General features: G+C 36.1%; 2 protein-coding genes and 1 long non-coding RNA gene across 4 annotated transcripts; 1 reads left to right on the top strand and 2 right to left on the bottom strand.

Annotated features, from left to right (window-relative positions):
• The first annotated feature begins 2278 nt into the window (after window positions 1-2278).
• On the top strand, window positions 2279-7028 carry LOC107843067 (probable disease resistance protein At4g27220). 2 transcript variants are annotated; one of them, XM_016687232.2, is made up of 2 exons: window positions 2279-2417; window positions 3917-7028. In XM_016687232.2, exon 2 carries the CDS (start codon window positions 3933-3935, stop codon window positions 6795-6797), a length of 2865 nt encoding a protein of 954 aa, XP_016542718.2. In that variant the 5' UTR covers window positions 2279-2417; window positions 3917-3932; the 3' UTR covers window positions 6798-7028. The 2 variants fall into 2 exon arrangements, with proteins under 2 accessions (XP_016542718.2, XP_047259521.1); XM_047403565.1 differs by having other exon boundaries at window positions 2328-3372.
• A 4587-nt stretch (window positions 7029-11615) lies between these two features.
• On the bottom strand, window positions 11616-12840 carry LOC124892172. Its single transcript, XR_007050110.1, has 3 exons — window positions 12792-12840; window positions 12069-12165; window positions 11616-11891 (listed from the first exon to the last, which is right to left on the bottom strand). It is a non-coding gene; the product is annotated as an uncharacterized LOC124892172 (long non-coding RNA).
• A 10-nt stretch (window positions 12841-12850) lies between these two features.
• LOC124892169 (protein FIP1-like) lies at window positions 12851-15659 on the bottom strand. The gene is made up of 3 exons (XM_047403563.1): window positions 15538-15659; window positions 13181-13272; window positions 12851-13092 (listed from the first exon to the last, which is right to left on the bottom strand). Exons 1-3 carry the CDS (start codon window positions 15591-15593, stop codon window positions 12851-12853), a joined length of 390 nt encoding a protein of 129 aa, XP_047259519.1. The 5' UTR covers window positions 15594-15659.
• Window positions 15660-16202: the final 543 nt, after the last annotated feature.

The following is a 16202-nucleotide window of genomic DNA, read 5'->3' as shown; positions in this document are numbered from 1 at the left end:
AGGAATTGAAATAATGCGTAAAACCACTTTTGATTCGCGTCACGTTTCGTGTCGGCGCGCAGTCGACGCGACACGTTAAGATTGCGTCGCCTTACTACCTCACACGAAAAATGTCATAACTTTTCGCTCGGTTATCAGATTTTGACTAAATTGGTATCGTTGGAAAGATAATTCAATTATCTAAAATTTGGTGCATCTTGGAATGAAAAATTCTCCGTGTATCGAATGTTATGCACGTTCAAAGTAGACCCTTGAAGAATCGAATATCAAACTTTGGATGAATGAATGACTCTTAGCTCAACTTTTCTCCAAGTGAATTTTATGAACATTTTTCACCTCATAATCACTTCATACACTAGGAGAAGGATCATGACACATGAATTTAAATATAAATCATTGAATTAGAGCTTATACATGTAGGAACGATGGTTTGTTTTCTAGCTCGAAAATGCGGGGTGTTACATTACCTAAACTTTCCCAGCTTCAATACCTCAATCTTCCTGGATGTGTGAATGCCCCAGTTGAAGACTTGATCAGCTTGGAACTGCTCGAAGAATTCGGAGGTAGGTTCTGTAATTTGCATGACTTTTGCAAGTTCATGAGTAGTCACCATTACTATGAGAAAGATTGGTAGTATAACATACTTGCGGAGCAAGCAGAGTCCCGTTTTCATATTCTTGGTGACTTGGGAGAGTACATATCGAAACAGAGAAGAGTAATTGTAAGAGAATACACCATTGAAGCAGGTGGAGGAGAAGCAGCACCATCAATTTTTTTCCACGTGGCATTGACATTCTAGAGGTTGTGTCTTGCCATGGTTGTGTAGCTGCTATATGGACAATTTTCTGTCACGGACTACTTTAAGAGGCTTGACCTGCTGCATCTATGATTGTGATGACATAGAATAGATTGTCAACGTGCCCTCTGGTAGAGATACAACTACAGACCCACACTGCACATCTTTCCATAGTCTGAGAGTTTATCGGTTGCACAATCTTGTTGGGCTTTGTAAGGGAAAAATTGCATCTCACACCTTCTCGGGTCTAACAGAATCGTTTATCTGCGGCTGCTATAGGATGAAGAAGTTGTTTCCATGGGCTATCTTGCAGGATCTCAAGAACCTTGAGAAACTTTCTGTACGTTGGTGTGCTGAGATGGAAGAGATAATAGGAAGAGAGGAAGCAGAGGGAAGTATCAAAAGCAGCAGTACATCAACAACTGCTGACCTTCCTAAGCTAAAACAGCTCCACCTGCGAGACCTGCCTGAATAGAAGATTATCTGTAAGGGAAAATTGATGTGTGATTTCCTTGAATACATGAGCTTTTATCAGTGCCCCAAACTGAAGAGGCTGCCTTTCTATACTCCAACTACAAATGTACATCCTTTTCCATCCCTTGGAAGAATCAGACTTAATGAAGAACATTGGTGGTAAACATTGGAGTGGGAACAATCCCATCTCAACACCTTCTTCCAGCCTTACATTACACATAATGATGATGCCGATGCTGATAAGCCTTGAGTCTCACTGGCTCAGCAATAATCAATCTTTCTTGTGGTGTCCTTCCATCATGTATTTTATGACATGTTTGCTGGAAAATTATACATATTGTGTATGGATAGGTAAAAAAAATTTCATGTGTTGTATATATTGTATGTTTAATCGCCTAATTCAGGTACTTAGTATTTTTTTGTTGAGATAAGCATCCAGTCTACGACACACTCCAACTTCACGGGGTTCTATTACCCCTGAACTTAATTTTATCGTATTTTTGTCACCCTTTTATACTTATATCACAGCTTTATTTCATAAAATAGGTCCCACGTCAACTAAAAAGATTGACAAAAGGTGACAAAGTTATTTTTTATATTTGTTTACATTTGATTAAGATTTGGTAACGTTGATTTCTAGTAAGAGGTCATGTGGCAAAAATAATTTTGCAAAACCACCGTTATAAAATAATAGAATGAATGAACCAATTTGTAATGGTAATGACATACATAAGCCAAACTTTTAAAGGAGATGACATAGACGAGTCAAACTTATAACGGATGACATAAATAAGTTATTTTTAATGACGTATTTAAGCCTTTTTCTAATAATGAATAGTTAATTTATAAAACTCGAGAAATTAAGGGACATTTATTTTCTTAATAAACAGTCTTTCCAACACAATTATTCTCAATTTTTCTTTTTCAAAAGAGATATATCCAAAAAGAAAATTCTTGACCACATATTTATTTCTATTTCCTTTTTTTTTTTTATTCCTTAAAGAAGACCTTGACTTAAACCAATTAGTCCATTTATTACGCTTGCTTCTCTGTTACTTTTGGTCTCTTATACAATTAAAAAATCTTTGTAAAGATTATAAAATCTTTGTAAAGATTATTTTATTTTGCTTCAACTTGAAGATCAAAGGTAAATATTGAATTTCACTATACTTTTTTATTTGTATTTGACAACGAATTGACTTAGTTCAACTTTTTTTAATTTCAATAATTTTTTTGTTCATATTCTTCAAATATATACGTTTTCATGTTATTAATGAATTTTATTTTTTATTATATTTAATACCAGATCTGACTGTTGAACATCTGAAAAACGTAAATTACTACTTAACTAATTATTTTCTATGTAATAAATAAAAAAATACCTACTTACATAGAAAGGAAAAAGGGTTTTACAACTTTTTTATGCTCTCTCTAATATATCAATTTCATGTTATATAATCTGAATTTTAGATCCTAAGAAAATTGCTTTGTCAACTAAATTACACAAGTGGTCACACAAAACTGTTTTTATTTTTTTCCGCATAAAAGTCATTTTATCTTTAAAATTATTGTTATATAAAAGTCATCTATATTTAAAGTTTATCACATTTAAAATCTGTTTATTTTATGTCATACAAAAGTCATTAACTTTGGTCAATCAGTTTACTAAAAAGTAATATTTTTGAAACAAAAATATGACTATTTATTTTTGGCTCTCTTTTAAAATATAATATATGGTATATGATGCGTAAATATATTATGAAGTTATGGAAAGGGGAAAGTTGATTATTTAGATACTATTCTTTTTATGCAAACAGGTGTTTTTAGGACATATAATCATTTATCATATGAAAGTTGACTTTATCTATTAGTTGTATTATGTGGCTTTGTTAGATCTTTTTTATTTGGCTCAAGTAGTTTTAGATACATATTTCACTTATTTTTTAAAAATAATTTTGATATAGTTTACTTTTTTTTTTAGTGATTATCCTTTTTAAAAAATATTAATTTCTAATTATATTAATTTATAAAATGTTAAAAATTAAAGGATTCGTGGGGCTTATGCCCCAAGGCCTCGGAGCTTACGCTTGGCCTCATATCAGGTAAAACATCTCGCCTTACGCCTCTGTCTTTAAAAACAATGCTTAAGATCAGTGTTTCAATTGAAATCAAAAGTAAAGTTGGATGGAGTTTGTGTGATGAAAAACAGAAAAGTAATTTTGTGTGGCAAACTACTAAGTTAGAAGATTTTCATGAACTAAAAAATATAAAAGTAATTTTTGTGGAATAACTTGTGACCACCAATGAAATTTAACCCATGTTTTGTCATTCTAACTTTTCTTTTATAAAGGCATATAATACATATGCATACCCTTTAACTTGGCTTCGGTTACTTAAACTTATATAAAGTTGAACAAGTAGACAACGCATTCTACGTGGAGTCTATGTGGCAATTCGCGTGAGATTACATGTAGATGCCATGTAGATCAAGTTAGAGGGAAAGCTTATGTATTGCCTTCTACAAATGTCAAATATATTCTTGTATTCTTAACTCTCTTTAGTTTGTAAGCAAACAAGTGATACTACTTCCATATAACCAAGTTTTCTTAAACTGTTGTCATTCATATGATGTTTGTTTTGTTGCAGTGCTTTTTGGAAGATCATGGATGCTATCATTGGGAATGTAGTTGATTTTGGAATGAAGAAGTTCAAAAGTACCATTGACTTTGATGAGAATTTGGAAACTCTGGAGAGAAATGTAAAGCTATTATCAGATAAAGCAGTCGATGTAAAGACGGAGGTTAAGAATCAAGAGCAATATGGGAAGAAGAAGAGGAAAAGAGAAGTTGCATCTTGGTTTGATGAGGTTAAGAAGATCAAGAAAGGATTACGCGTGCTAAAAGAAGAAGTAACAATAGGGAAGAAAAATGGAGGTACTTTGGAGAAGATGAATGGAAGGGTTGGAGAACTTCTCGAGCAAAGTAAACATTTGGGAACACTTGTACATATTATTTATGAAGGCGAGGAGTGCCAAATGATGGTGCAGCAAGTTCATGAGGAAACATCAAAACAGAATTTAGAAGTGATTTGGACGTGGTTACAAGATGAGAATGTCTCAAGCATCGGTATATATGGTATGGGAGGGGTGGGTAAAACCACTTTGGCAAAGCATACATATAATCGTCTTCGGGAAGGAAGTAGTTATCAAGTCCATTGGGTTACTGTGTCTCAAAGGTTTAGTATCAAAGGATTACAGGACAATCTTTCCAAAATTGTGAAGCTGGACCTATCAGATGTGGAGGATGAACAAAAAAGGGCGGACCAATTAAACTGGGCATTCAGAAAAATGAAGAACATTGTTATCATATTGGATGATGTCTGGGATTGCCTTAGGTTGGAGAAGTTGGGTTACCCTCTTGGTGTGGAGGGCTACAGACTGATTCTAACAAGCCGCTCTTCTGAAGTCTGCCAAAAGATGAGTTGTAAGGAACTACTCCAAGTAAAGAAACTCAATACTGATGATGCTTGGGAATTATTCAGGAAGAGTCTAGGATCCGAGACCCGGCTTAGTCCAAATATCGAGCGAATTGCCAAATCCATGGCAGGAATGTGTGAGGGCTTGCCGCTTGGGCTCATCACTTTGGCGGGAAGCATGAGAGGGGTGACCGATATAAGGGAATGGTGGAATACTCTGAACGAATTCCCCGAGGACATGGAAAGCGATGTATTCAAGGTACTGAAGTATAGTTATGATCGATTGAGAGATACAACACTGCAAGAGTGCTTTTTGTACTGTGCTTTGTATCCCAAGGACTATGTAATTGACAGAGATGAACTGATTGATAGATTAATAATGGAGGGACTGGTGAAGGGAAATCGCATGGTAGAAGATTTTAATCATGGCCATACCATATTGAATAAACTAGTCAAGATGTGCTTACTTGAAGCACCTGACAACAGGGGATATGAAGCAATAAGGATGCATGATCTACTCAGAGAAATGGCATTGCGGATCACAACTGATAAACCAAGGTACATGGTAAGGGCTGGAATAGGACCACAAGTGTTGTTGGGTCAGGATTGGGTATTCAATTTGGATAGAGTCTCTTTTTACAGCAGCAGGATAAAGAGAATCCCTGAAAACATGGCACCCAATTGCCCCACATTATCAACCTTGATTTTGTCCTATTGTGATTTGACAATGGTCCCAGGTTCTTTCTTTCAGTACATGAACAACCTCCAAGTACTCGACTTGAGCTACAACTCAGAGCTTATGGATTTGCCAAGTTGCATATCTAACTTTGGAAGTCTTAGAGCGCTCTTGCTTCGAGGATGTGGTCGGCTAAAATCTGTGCCACCACTGGGAAAGCTCAAAAACCTGAGGGTGTTGGATGTATTTCACACTGGTATTAAGGAAGTACCTCAAGGCATGGAAAACTTAGTCAAGCTTAAATATATAGATATGGGTGGAATATGTCTTGATGAACTGCCAAAGGAGATATTACCTAAACTTTCCCAGCTTCAATACCTCTGTCTTCCAGGACATTTGAATGCCCCAGTTGAAGACTTGGCCAGTTTGGAACAGCTCGAAGAATTCAGAGGAAGGTTCTACGATTTGCATAACTTTCACAAGTTCATGAGTAGTCACCATAGTTATGAGAAAGATTGGTGGTATGACATATTTGTGGGGCAAGAAATTTCCAATTATTATCATTGTAGCACCTTAGGAGAGAGCATACCGAAACAGAGAAGAGTGGTTGTAGTAAATTGCACCATTGAAGAAGGTGGAGGAGAAGCAGCAACATCAATTTTTCTTCCACATGGCATTGACATTCTACATATTAGGTTTTGCCATGGGCTGAGTAGCTGCTTTGTGGATAATTTTCTGTCATGGACTAAAAGAGGCTTGACCTGCACGATCTCTGGTTGTGATGACATAGAATGGATTGTCAACGTGCCCTCTGGTAGAGATACAACTACAGACCCACACTGCATATATTTCCATAGTCTGAGAGTTTTTGACTTGCACAATCTTGTTGGGCTCTGTAACGGAAAAATTGCATCTCACACCTTCTCGGGTTTAACAGAATTGGATATCTGCAACTGCCATAGAATGAAGAAGTTGTTTCCACGGGCTATCTTGCAGGATCTCAAGAACCTTGAGAAGATTGTTGTAAATGCGTGTTTTGAGATGGAAGAGATAATAGGAAGAGAGGAAGGAGAGGGAAGTAGCCAAAGAAGCACTACATCTACAACTTCTGACCTTCCTAAGCTAAAAAAGCTCAAACTGCAATACCTGCCTGAATTGAAGAGTATCTGTGAGAGAAAGCTGATGTGTGATTCCCTTGAATCCATGAGATTTTATAAGTGCCCCAATCTGAAGAGTCTGCCTTTCTATACTCCAACTACAAATAGAAATCCTTTTCCATCCCTCAGAAAAATCAGAGTTGATGAAGAAAATTGGTGGGAAACATTGGAGTGGGAACAATCCCATCTCAACAATCTCTTCCAACCTTACATTACATAGCGTGAGTTAGCTAGCATTGAGGCTCAGTGTCAGCAATAATGAATCTTTTTCTCTGCATTGACATACTCTTTACTCTTTTCCTTTCTACCCCAAACAAATGTATTGTATTGTCCTTCATCATGTATTAAATCTATATATTGTGTATAGATAGGTTAAAAACAATATGTATAGTATACATTGTATGTTGAATCTCCTAATTCGTGTGCTTATTATTATTATTATTAAAAAATCTAATTCGTGTGCTATTAGTACTACTACAACTACGGAAAATGGTCTCTTAGGATTATTTTGTATTTTAACTGTCCAAAACGAAAATCATGGCTCCACTAATGCTCAGTTTGTTATTTTTATGAGTTCAAATAACGATAGATTGTTGGATTAATATACCAGTAACAATAATGGAGGCGAAATTATGCCTAAGTGAGTTACACAAAGTTTAATCAAGCTAAATTTTTTGTGGCCATATTGTAATTTATTTTTTGTATCAGACACCATCTTGTATTATAAGAAGATACCACTGAAATTTAAAGGTACGTTTGATAGAGTCGTGGCTAGACAGATGTTGTAATGGACGTAGTGTTGTCCAATTAAAAACTCCCATGTTTAGAAGATGCATGTTGTAGAAATGAGAATATTGAGATGGATTTGTGGTCATACTAGGTGTGATAGAATCCGGAAGGAGGACATTCGAGATAATGTGGGAGTGGCCTCCGTGGTGGATAAGATGAGGAAAGTGAGATTGAGATAGCTTGGACATGTAATGAGGAGAGATTCAGACGCCCTAGTGGGGAGGCGCGAAAGGTTGGATATAGTGGGTACGAAGAGGAGTAGAGGCATCCTGAAGAAGTATTGGGGAGAGGTAATTAGATAGGACATGGAGCATATTCAGGTTACCGAGGATATGACCTTAGACAGGGGGATGTGGAGGATGCGCATTAAAATAGAAGGTTAGTCGGGTAGGAGTGTTGTCGTGCACTAGTCACAGTATGATAGCGTAGGGCACACTATTTTGTGACTGATTACTGTTTTTATAGTAGTTTCTACACTATCTTGTGTTACCATATTATCTTCAATATGTTTCTCTTTATTGTATCTGAATTTACTATGCTTGAGTCGAAGGTCTTTCGAAAACACCTTCTCTACCTTCCCGAGGTAGTTGAAAGGTTTACGTATATTTTACCCTCCCCAGGCCTCACTTGTGAGATTCACTGGGTATGTTGTTGTAGTCGCTGAAATGAAAAGTCAGAAAAAAAATTCATGTGAGAAGAATTTTGACCATTTTCCGTATAAGGGAAATGTCTGATCTTATATTACAACGAAACATGCGTTGGGGAAGGGATGGCAAATGGGTGGATTGGATTGAATTTTGATGGATTGAATATGAATTGAGCTAAAATAAATTGGATTACAATATATGTAAAATATGCTTTGAGTATAATGCTTCTAACCCACTTTAACCTACTAAAGCTTAAGAACATTAAATTTAGGCAAAATTGTTTAGCTAATTATTAGCTATAAAATTAGAGAATGCAATCGTTAGCTATTTATACCAGGGATCCGACACACCACCCTGACTTGGACCCCAACTCGGGTCCTAGTACCCTACCATACTTGAGACTCGATACGCAATCTAACCCAAAACATGACCACGACTCGAAACTTGATACCCAACCCTCAGCCCCTACTCAAGATTAGGTGTATTTTAATAAATAGTTGGTCACAATACAGTTATGGAACTCGCACACACCTAATAGTTTAGGAATGAAATACAAAAATCGAGATACTTCAGGTATGTTTTTAACTCTTTCACTCTAAAAACAATGATGAAAACTTTGCCTACCAGAAACTAAAACCATAAATTTAAAATCTTGAATTCACATTCTAATCTTTCGATGTCATACTATAAATCAGATAAAGAGAGATAGTCGAAAGATGATTTTATTCCTTCAGCATTCAAACTTTAAATACAATGAATAACAACAACCTACAGCTAAACTTAAGGAACAGATATACAACAATAGACTCCTACAATAGGAGTCTTCTACAAATACAAACAGACATTAACTATAACAGTAAATTATTCTAATAATGATAATATAAAATAATTATGCATAATACACCCCCCCAAGTTAGGTGTGGTGCAAAAATGCCTAACTTGGAATGATACCTTGCAAAGGCTGGTTCTGGCAATGGCTTGGTAAGTATATCAGCAAGTTGAACTCTAGCATGAGTGTGTTTGACAAGAACCCAACACACTTGAACTTAGTTCCTAACATAACAAAAGTCGACAACAATGTGTTTCATACAAAATTCGACAGAAATACATTTCCTACGGCTATGGAACACTGGATTATAACAGAGATAAGTGACACCGATATTGTCACAGAAGATTGTGGGTGTATTTGGAATGGTGATACACAATTCATTGAGCAAGTTGCGCACCCATGTGAGTTCTGCAAGAATATTTGCAACTGATTTGTATTCTACTTCAGTAGATGAGCGAGCTACAACTTGTTGCTTTTTTAACGACTAACTGACAGGATTGCTCCCAAAGAAAACAACATAGCCTAATGTGGATACTCTATCATTCGGGTCTCCCGCCCAATCAGCATCAACATACATGTAAAGATTGCAATTCGAGTCACGACGAATATGAAGAATTGAAGTTGCTGTGGATTTGAGATACCATAGTATCCTTTTAACCGCCTTTTAGTTTTCACCAGGAGGATCATGCATAAACTGTGACAGTTTGATGATAGCATAAGAAATTCCAGGCCGTGTAAATGATAAATATTTCAACTTACCGAGGGTGCACCTGTAGAGTGTAGCATTCGTAAGTGGAGAAATATCAGCTGGTCGAGGTGGTTTACCAGAGCACATTGGTATCGAAACTCCTGCACAATTTTGTATATCCAATTCAGACAAAATTTCAAAAATGTATTTCGACTGAAAGAGAATAAGACCATCTAGCACTTTTTTTCTTCCACACCCAAGAAGTAGTTTAAATTGCCAAGATCCTTTAGAGAAAAACAAGAACCTAAGGAATCAATAACATGTTTAATCAAACTGGGATGACTTATCATGATCAAAATGTCATCAACATAAACGAGCACATATACATTGGCACTCAGATTCTTCAAAATAAACAAAGAGGTTTCAAATTTAGATTTAATAATTCCATTTTCTATAAATGATTATGTAGTGCAGTATACCAAGCCCGAGGGGCCTGCTTAAGACTATAAATGGATTTTTTTAATCTACAAACATGAGAAGGAAATAGGGAATTGATAAATCCTTTAGGTTGAGACATAAAAACCTCTTCAGTCAACTATAGATAACACAAGTCGCACTGTTATTGGCTTAGTATTTGGACTGAAGGTTTCATGAAAATCCAAGCCAGGGCGTTGTGTGAACCAATTTGCAACAAGGCGAGCTTTGTATCGATTTATAAAATTGTCCGCTTTTCTTTTAATGCGATACAACCATTTTCAGTCCACAACATTCTTCGTTGAGTCTCATGGTAGCAATTCCCACGTCCGATTCTTTATTAAAGCATCATATTCTGCTTTCATAGCTTGTTTCCACTCTTTGTGGATATTGGCTTGTTTGAAGGTTGTTGGTGTAGTAGTGAAGTGAGTTAATTATCTTTCGGTCTTGGTAATATTATTCTGGGACCTAGCGGTCATTCGGTTTACTACAGGCTCTGGAATTGGCATGTGAGGTTGTTCGGGGCTGGGACTTCCACTACCAGGAAGTGAAGAAGTTGTCAATGGTGAATTAGTGGTTAGAGATAGAGCATTCGGGATTTTTTTGTGTAGTTTTAGTGTTAGATTTACGTCTTTGGTATGTTATCAAAGTTGCAGGTTGTATGTTTGAGATTTTGTCAGAAATAGAAAAAAGTGTAGAATTACCTGAAATAGTTGCAGTGGCTGCTGGTACTTGTCCAGAATTGAAGGAGCTAGTATTTTGTGATTGTAAGGACAATGGTATAGGTGGGGGTATATCAGTAGAGGGTGTTGGAATGGTAGATGACTTCAAAGTTTCCTCTTTAGAGCTAACGTCTTCCCAGGTCAATTGAGAAGAGTTTTTTTTTTATATGTTGAAACATTGTTTTAAAAGGAAAAAATTTTTCATAAAGAAGAACATCACGACTAATAAATATTGTCGACTGCACTGGTTCAAAGCAGAGGTGTGCATGATGGCTTTGAGAAACGCTTAAATACATGCAAGGGGTGGACTTAGGCTCCAACTAATTTTTGGTGTAGGGTTTGAGCCATGGATAATAAAGACAACCAAAAATTTTAAAATTGGCATAGTTGGGTGGTTTACCAAATAATTTTTTGTAGGGTGATCCGTTATTTAAGATTGATGTGGGTAGTCGATTAATGAGATAAACAACATGATAGCAGGCAAAAGGCCATAATTTTGGTGTTAGGGATGCTTCATAGAGAAGGGTTTTGGCTGTTTCAACAATATGACGATGACGATGTTCAGCTATGGCAACACGTTGTGGCGTGTAGGGAGGTGAAACTAAATGTTCAATACCATTCTGTTGAAGATAAGATTGAAGACTTTTGTATTAATCTCCTCCATCTAAATAAAGAGATTTAATTTTGTTTGGAAATAATTCTCTACTAAAGGATGAAAATTTTGGAACAAAGCGGCGACTTCACTTTTATTTTTAATTGTATATAAAAAAGTATACTTGGTGTAGTGATCAACAAAAATACAGTAATATAACTTTTTTTCTAGTGATAAAACGGGTGATGGTCCCCATAAATTGCTAAATATAACCTGAAGAGGATCATTACTGGATAGTGTGTGTCATTGAAATGGAAAACGATGTGCTTTATTAGAGAACAAGCATTACAAAACTTCAATTTTTTCTTTAGTAGCAACAGGTAAAGAAAACTTCTTCAAAATAAAATTTAAAATCGTCGAATGAGGATGACCCAAGCAACAATGCCATAGCTAGAAAGGAGCTTTTGTGGATGCAAGATTGATGGATATTAGTGGTCTGGGTGGATGTTGTGTCCACTCATAGAGTCCATTCTTATTCCGGCCTTATACCAGCGGCTTCGGAGTATACAATACCTTCACAAGAAAAGTAAAAGGAAAAAATTCAACAAATGTTAGATTGTCTTGACAAAATTTAGCTACAGAAATAAGTTTTTTTAATTGATGGAGCACGTAGAGTGTTAGAAAGCTTGAAAGAAGAATTAGATGCTTGTATATGAGTTGAACCAGTATGAATAATAGAAATGGTTTTACCGTCACCCATGGATATTCCCTCATTAGATTGTGAGGGTTAGTGACATGATGACTCGCTCCAGAATCCAGAACCCAAGAGCTTTCGGCTGACTGCAAACTAGAGGCAAAGTTGGCCTTAGCTTCAAAATGATTGTGCGATTTGGAACGACATACATCTGCAATGTGACCAAATTTTTGGCACAAGTGGCATTGAACAGATTTTTTTTTTTTTGATAACCAAGTATATATAATAAGAAGGGGAGCTTTTGCTTAACTGGTAAAGTTGTTGCCATGTAACCAGGAAGTCATGGGTACGAGCTATGAAAACAGTATCTTGCTGAAATACAAGGTAAAGGCATACAATAGACCTTTGTGGTCCGGCTCTTTGCTGGACGCCGTGCATAGTGGGAGCTTAGTGCACCAGGCTTCCCTTTTTAAATATATATAAGAACAAATTTTAACTCCATTTTTTCTTCTGTCACATGTCACACGAGAAGAGAGAGGTGAAGGGTGAGGTATGGATGAAAGTTATATCCAATGAGGTAATATATTCATTTATAGCTAACGGAACTTGAAATGTCCTTCCAGTGTTGGTGTTAATCTCTTTTACCCAATAACTTCCATCTCAAGCTATATATTGAAGGAATAATACTTATCATTAATGGCCATTTCAACAACAAAACTTTGATCTCAAGCTAGTTGCTCAGAACATATTTTTGTCTTGAAGTATATTGAAACACTGACCTGTAACCGTATTTTCTTAACTTGACAGACAAAATATTGTTGAAAAATTCCTACAGATATCAAACACCTTTGTTTAAGGCATAGAACCATAGAGAGAAATCACATGTTTGAAAAATACGATAAAAAGAAGGAGAATTTGATCTTATGATTTGCTGAAAGCATAGGAAAAAGGCAGAAAATGTGACTTCATAGCCACCTGTGACAACAAGGAGGCCAAGGTTACAACTGGAAAGAAGTGGGAACACTAATCGTTGCATAGGGTGAAATATCCATCTAGCTCTGACAGCCAAAATAGCAAAGCCTGCCTAGAATTCGTCACAATTAGTTCACTCAGAAAGTGACGAAACTTGCATCGTTGTCACAGACACAGAGAATTCATGAACTAATACTTGCCAATAAGAAACAGTAGAAAATACTCCCAATAAGACTCATAGGCTTCCTATGACCGGATAGAGGTACTTCATGTAGTACGTCGAAAAACCTACAGATGAACAAGAAACATAACTGGTTATTAGCAAGAAAAGCTTAAGTTTTAAGTCAAAATGAGAATAATGTATTGTTCAGAACCAGCATTTAACTTGAAAATATAGCCATATAATTCCCTAGAGATATCTCTATTTGCTTGCACACGACCTTTATATCATCTTAATTCCTAAGTTCACCCTTCCATTCCTTTAATTTATTCCATCACTTGGTGTCTAGGTTCTGACATTAAAGAGAGTTAGAGTATAGTCGCTTAGATAATTATAAGGAAATCATTCAATATCTAGATGGCGCTCATAGAAGACAATCAATCACAAACTAGACGGGATAGACTATATGAGTCCTCTATGTCCATGCTATTCTATTTCAATCCATTTCATCCCAAGTCAATTTTACGCATACCAAGCAGGCAATATCCCAACAAATTTTGTATTGGAGGATTTAACATGGGAAAAAATTACCAAAACTCCCTTTGTCTCATTTTATGTGGAAAACCTCTTCTTTTTAGTTTATCCTATATAGTATGAGACCATTTGATACAACTCAAAGAGAACCACAATGCAAAAGGGTATTAAGCCCGGCATTTGCATGGACCTAAGTTTCATAGCTTACAATAGGATTAAAACAAACCACTACACTCCACATCCATCGTCCTCGATATCTATACGATAGACCATCTCTAACACAGGGTCAACATTACAATATTAGCGTCACCATCCAAGGCACAACAGGCACGAAGGGTAATGGATGGCTCTGAAACCATTGATACAACTTAGGGAGAACCATATTCCAAAAGGATAATAAGCCCGGCATTCGCATGGACTTAAGTTCATACCTTGCAATAAGATTACAACAATGAACTACGCTCCACATCCATCGTCCTTGATGACTGTGCGCTAGACAATATCTAGCACCAAGTCAACATAACAATATCAGCGTTACCATCAAAAGCACGACAGGCAGGAAGGGCGATGGGTGGCTCTAATACCATTGATACAACTCAAGGAGAAGCACATTCCAAAAAGTGAATAAGCCCGCCATTCGCATGGACTTAAGTTTCATACCTTGCAATAGGATTACAACAAAACACCACCCCACACATCCATCATCCTCGAAGGTTATGCGCTAGACCATTTCTAGCACAGGGTCAACACTACAGTATCCGTGTCACAATCCATCGTACGACAATCGCGAAGGATGATGGGTGGCTCTGATACCATTGATACCATCAATACAATACAAGGAGAAACACACTCCAAAAAGCTAATAAGCCCGACATCCGCATGAAGTTAAGTTTCATACCTTGCAATAGGATTACAACAAACCACCACACTCTACATTTGTCGTCCATAGCAACTATGTGTTAGACCATTTCTAGTACTGGGTTAACACTACTATATAAGCATCACTATCCAAGGCACGACAGGCACGAAGGGTAATTGGTGGCTCTGATACCATTGATACATATCAAGGAGAACCGCATTCCAAAAGGCTAGCGCAACACTCGCATGGACTTAAGTTTTATACTTTGCAATATGATTACAACAAACCACTACACTCCATATCCGTCGTCCTCCACGACTACGCGCTAGACCATTTCTAGCACTGGGTCAACACTACAATATTAGCTTCACCATCCAAGGCATGACAGGAACGAAACCATTGATACAACCCAAAGAAAACTACACCTCCAAAGCTAATTATTGAGGCGGGAGAGCCCATGGCTACATAAAACCCCTCATCACCTCCCCATTACCGACATGGGACTCAAGTCTCTTACATTGCAATAGGATCACAACACATTTCAAATATATATTATTTACTTAAACCATAAATTTTAAAAGTTCCTTTTTTTCCTTAAACTTCATGCCAAGTCAAACATCGCCACATAAATTAAGGCAAACGAAAAATATTTCTATCAATTGACCAATAACTACAATAGCACTCTCGCAAAATATCATTTTTTCTTATCACAATTAGGTTAATTACAAATCAAATAATTAACAAACTATACTACTAATAATTGAAATGAAAATTCAAAAACCGAAAATTGTTAATCAGTTTAATAGATTATAGGTGTCCAGTATCCGGTGAAATTAATCGATTTATGCATAAACAGGCTCGAATACCATGATTATACAAAAATTACTAATAAATTGGAGTTCACAGTATCCCATGGAATTAGTCATGCGAGTAAGTTAGCTCGAAAACTACGATTATAAAAAATAATAATAATAAATTGTAGGATATTTATTGTACTTACAGATTATTTTCATCTGGTGATGTTGAGATTAATGAAGATTTTATTTCTGTTGACATTTTTTTTTTCCCTTTTCTTCTAAGCCTTCTTGCTGAAACGATTTTATTTCTTGCCAATATTTTCACTTCCAGCAGAATTTTCTATTATCTGCTTTATAATTTATAATTTTTTTCTTTTATTCATAGAAAATGACAAAAATGTTGAACTATCAAGGGGCGGGGCCTGGTCAGGCCGGACCGATATAGTATAAAATGATTATTATTATTATTATTATTTAAAAATTTAATTAAAATACAATAACAAAATTTTCTTTGAATATTATGATAAAAATTCATAAAATCAAACTGTTGTTATCGGGTCAGGTTGGGCAAGTTCAAGTACTTGATTTAGGGATTGTTTGATAGAAGGAATTAGGGATAATTAATGTTGTGACTAATTTTTAGATGAACCTATCCCATGATTATAATGTTGCTTTTATTCTTTCTCGACAGTGGGAGAACTAATCTTGGGATTAGTTATTCCTTATCGATCGATTTATGCCAGTCGATTCTGTGTTTTCCCTTTTAATAAGAAAAGTACACGCAAATGTGAAACATCAGCAGATGTAGTATTCGTACCACGAGTTCATTTGAATTCACGTGAAATCCATTAAAGTTGTAACAAATAAT

Source organism: Capsicum annuum, unplaced genomic scaffold, assembly GCF_002878395.1.
Source record: "Capsicum annuum cultivar UCD-10X-F1 unplaced genomic scaffold, UCD10Xv1.1 ctg4452, whole genome shotgun sequence".
NCBI lineage: Eukaryota > Viridiplantae > Streptophyta > Magnoliopsida > Solanales > Solanaceae > Capsicum > Capsicum annuum.
This window is presented reverse-complemented; position numbering and strand designations above follow the sequence as displayed.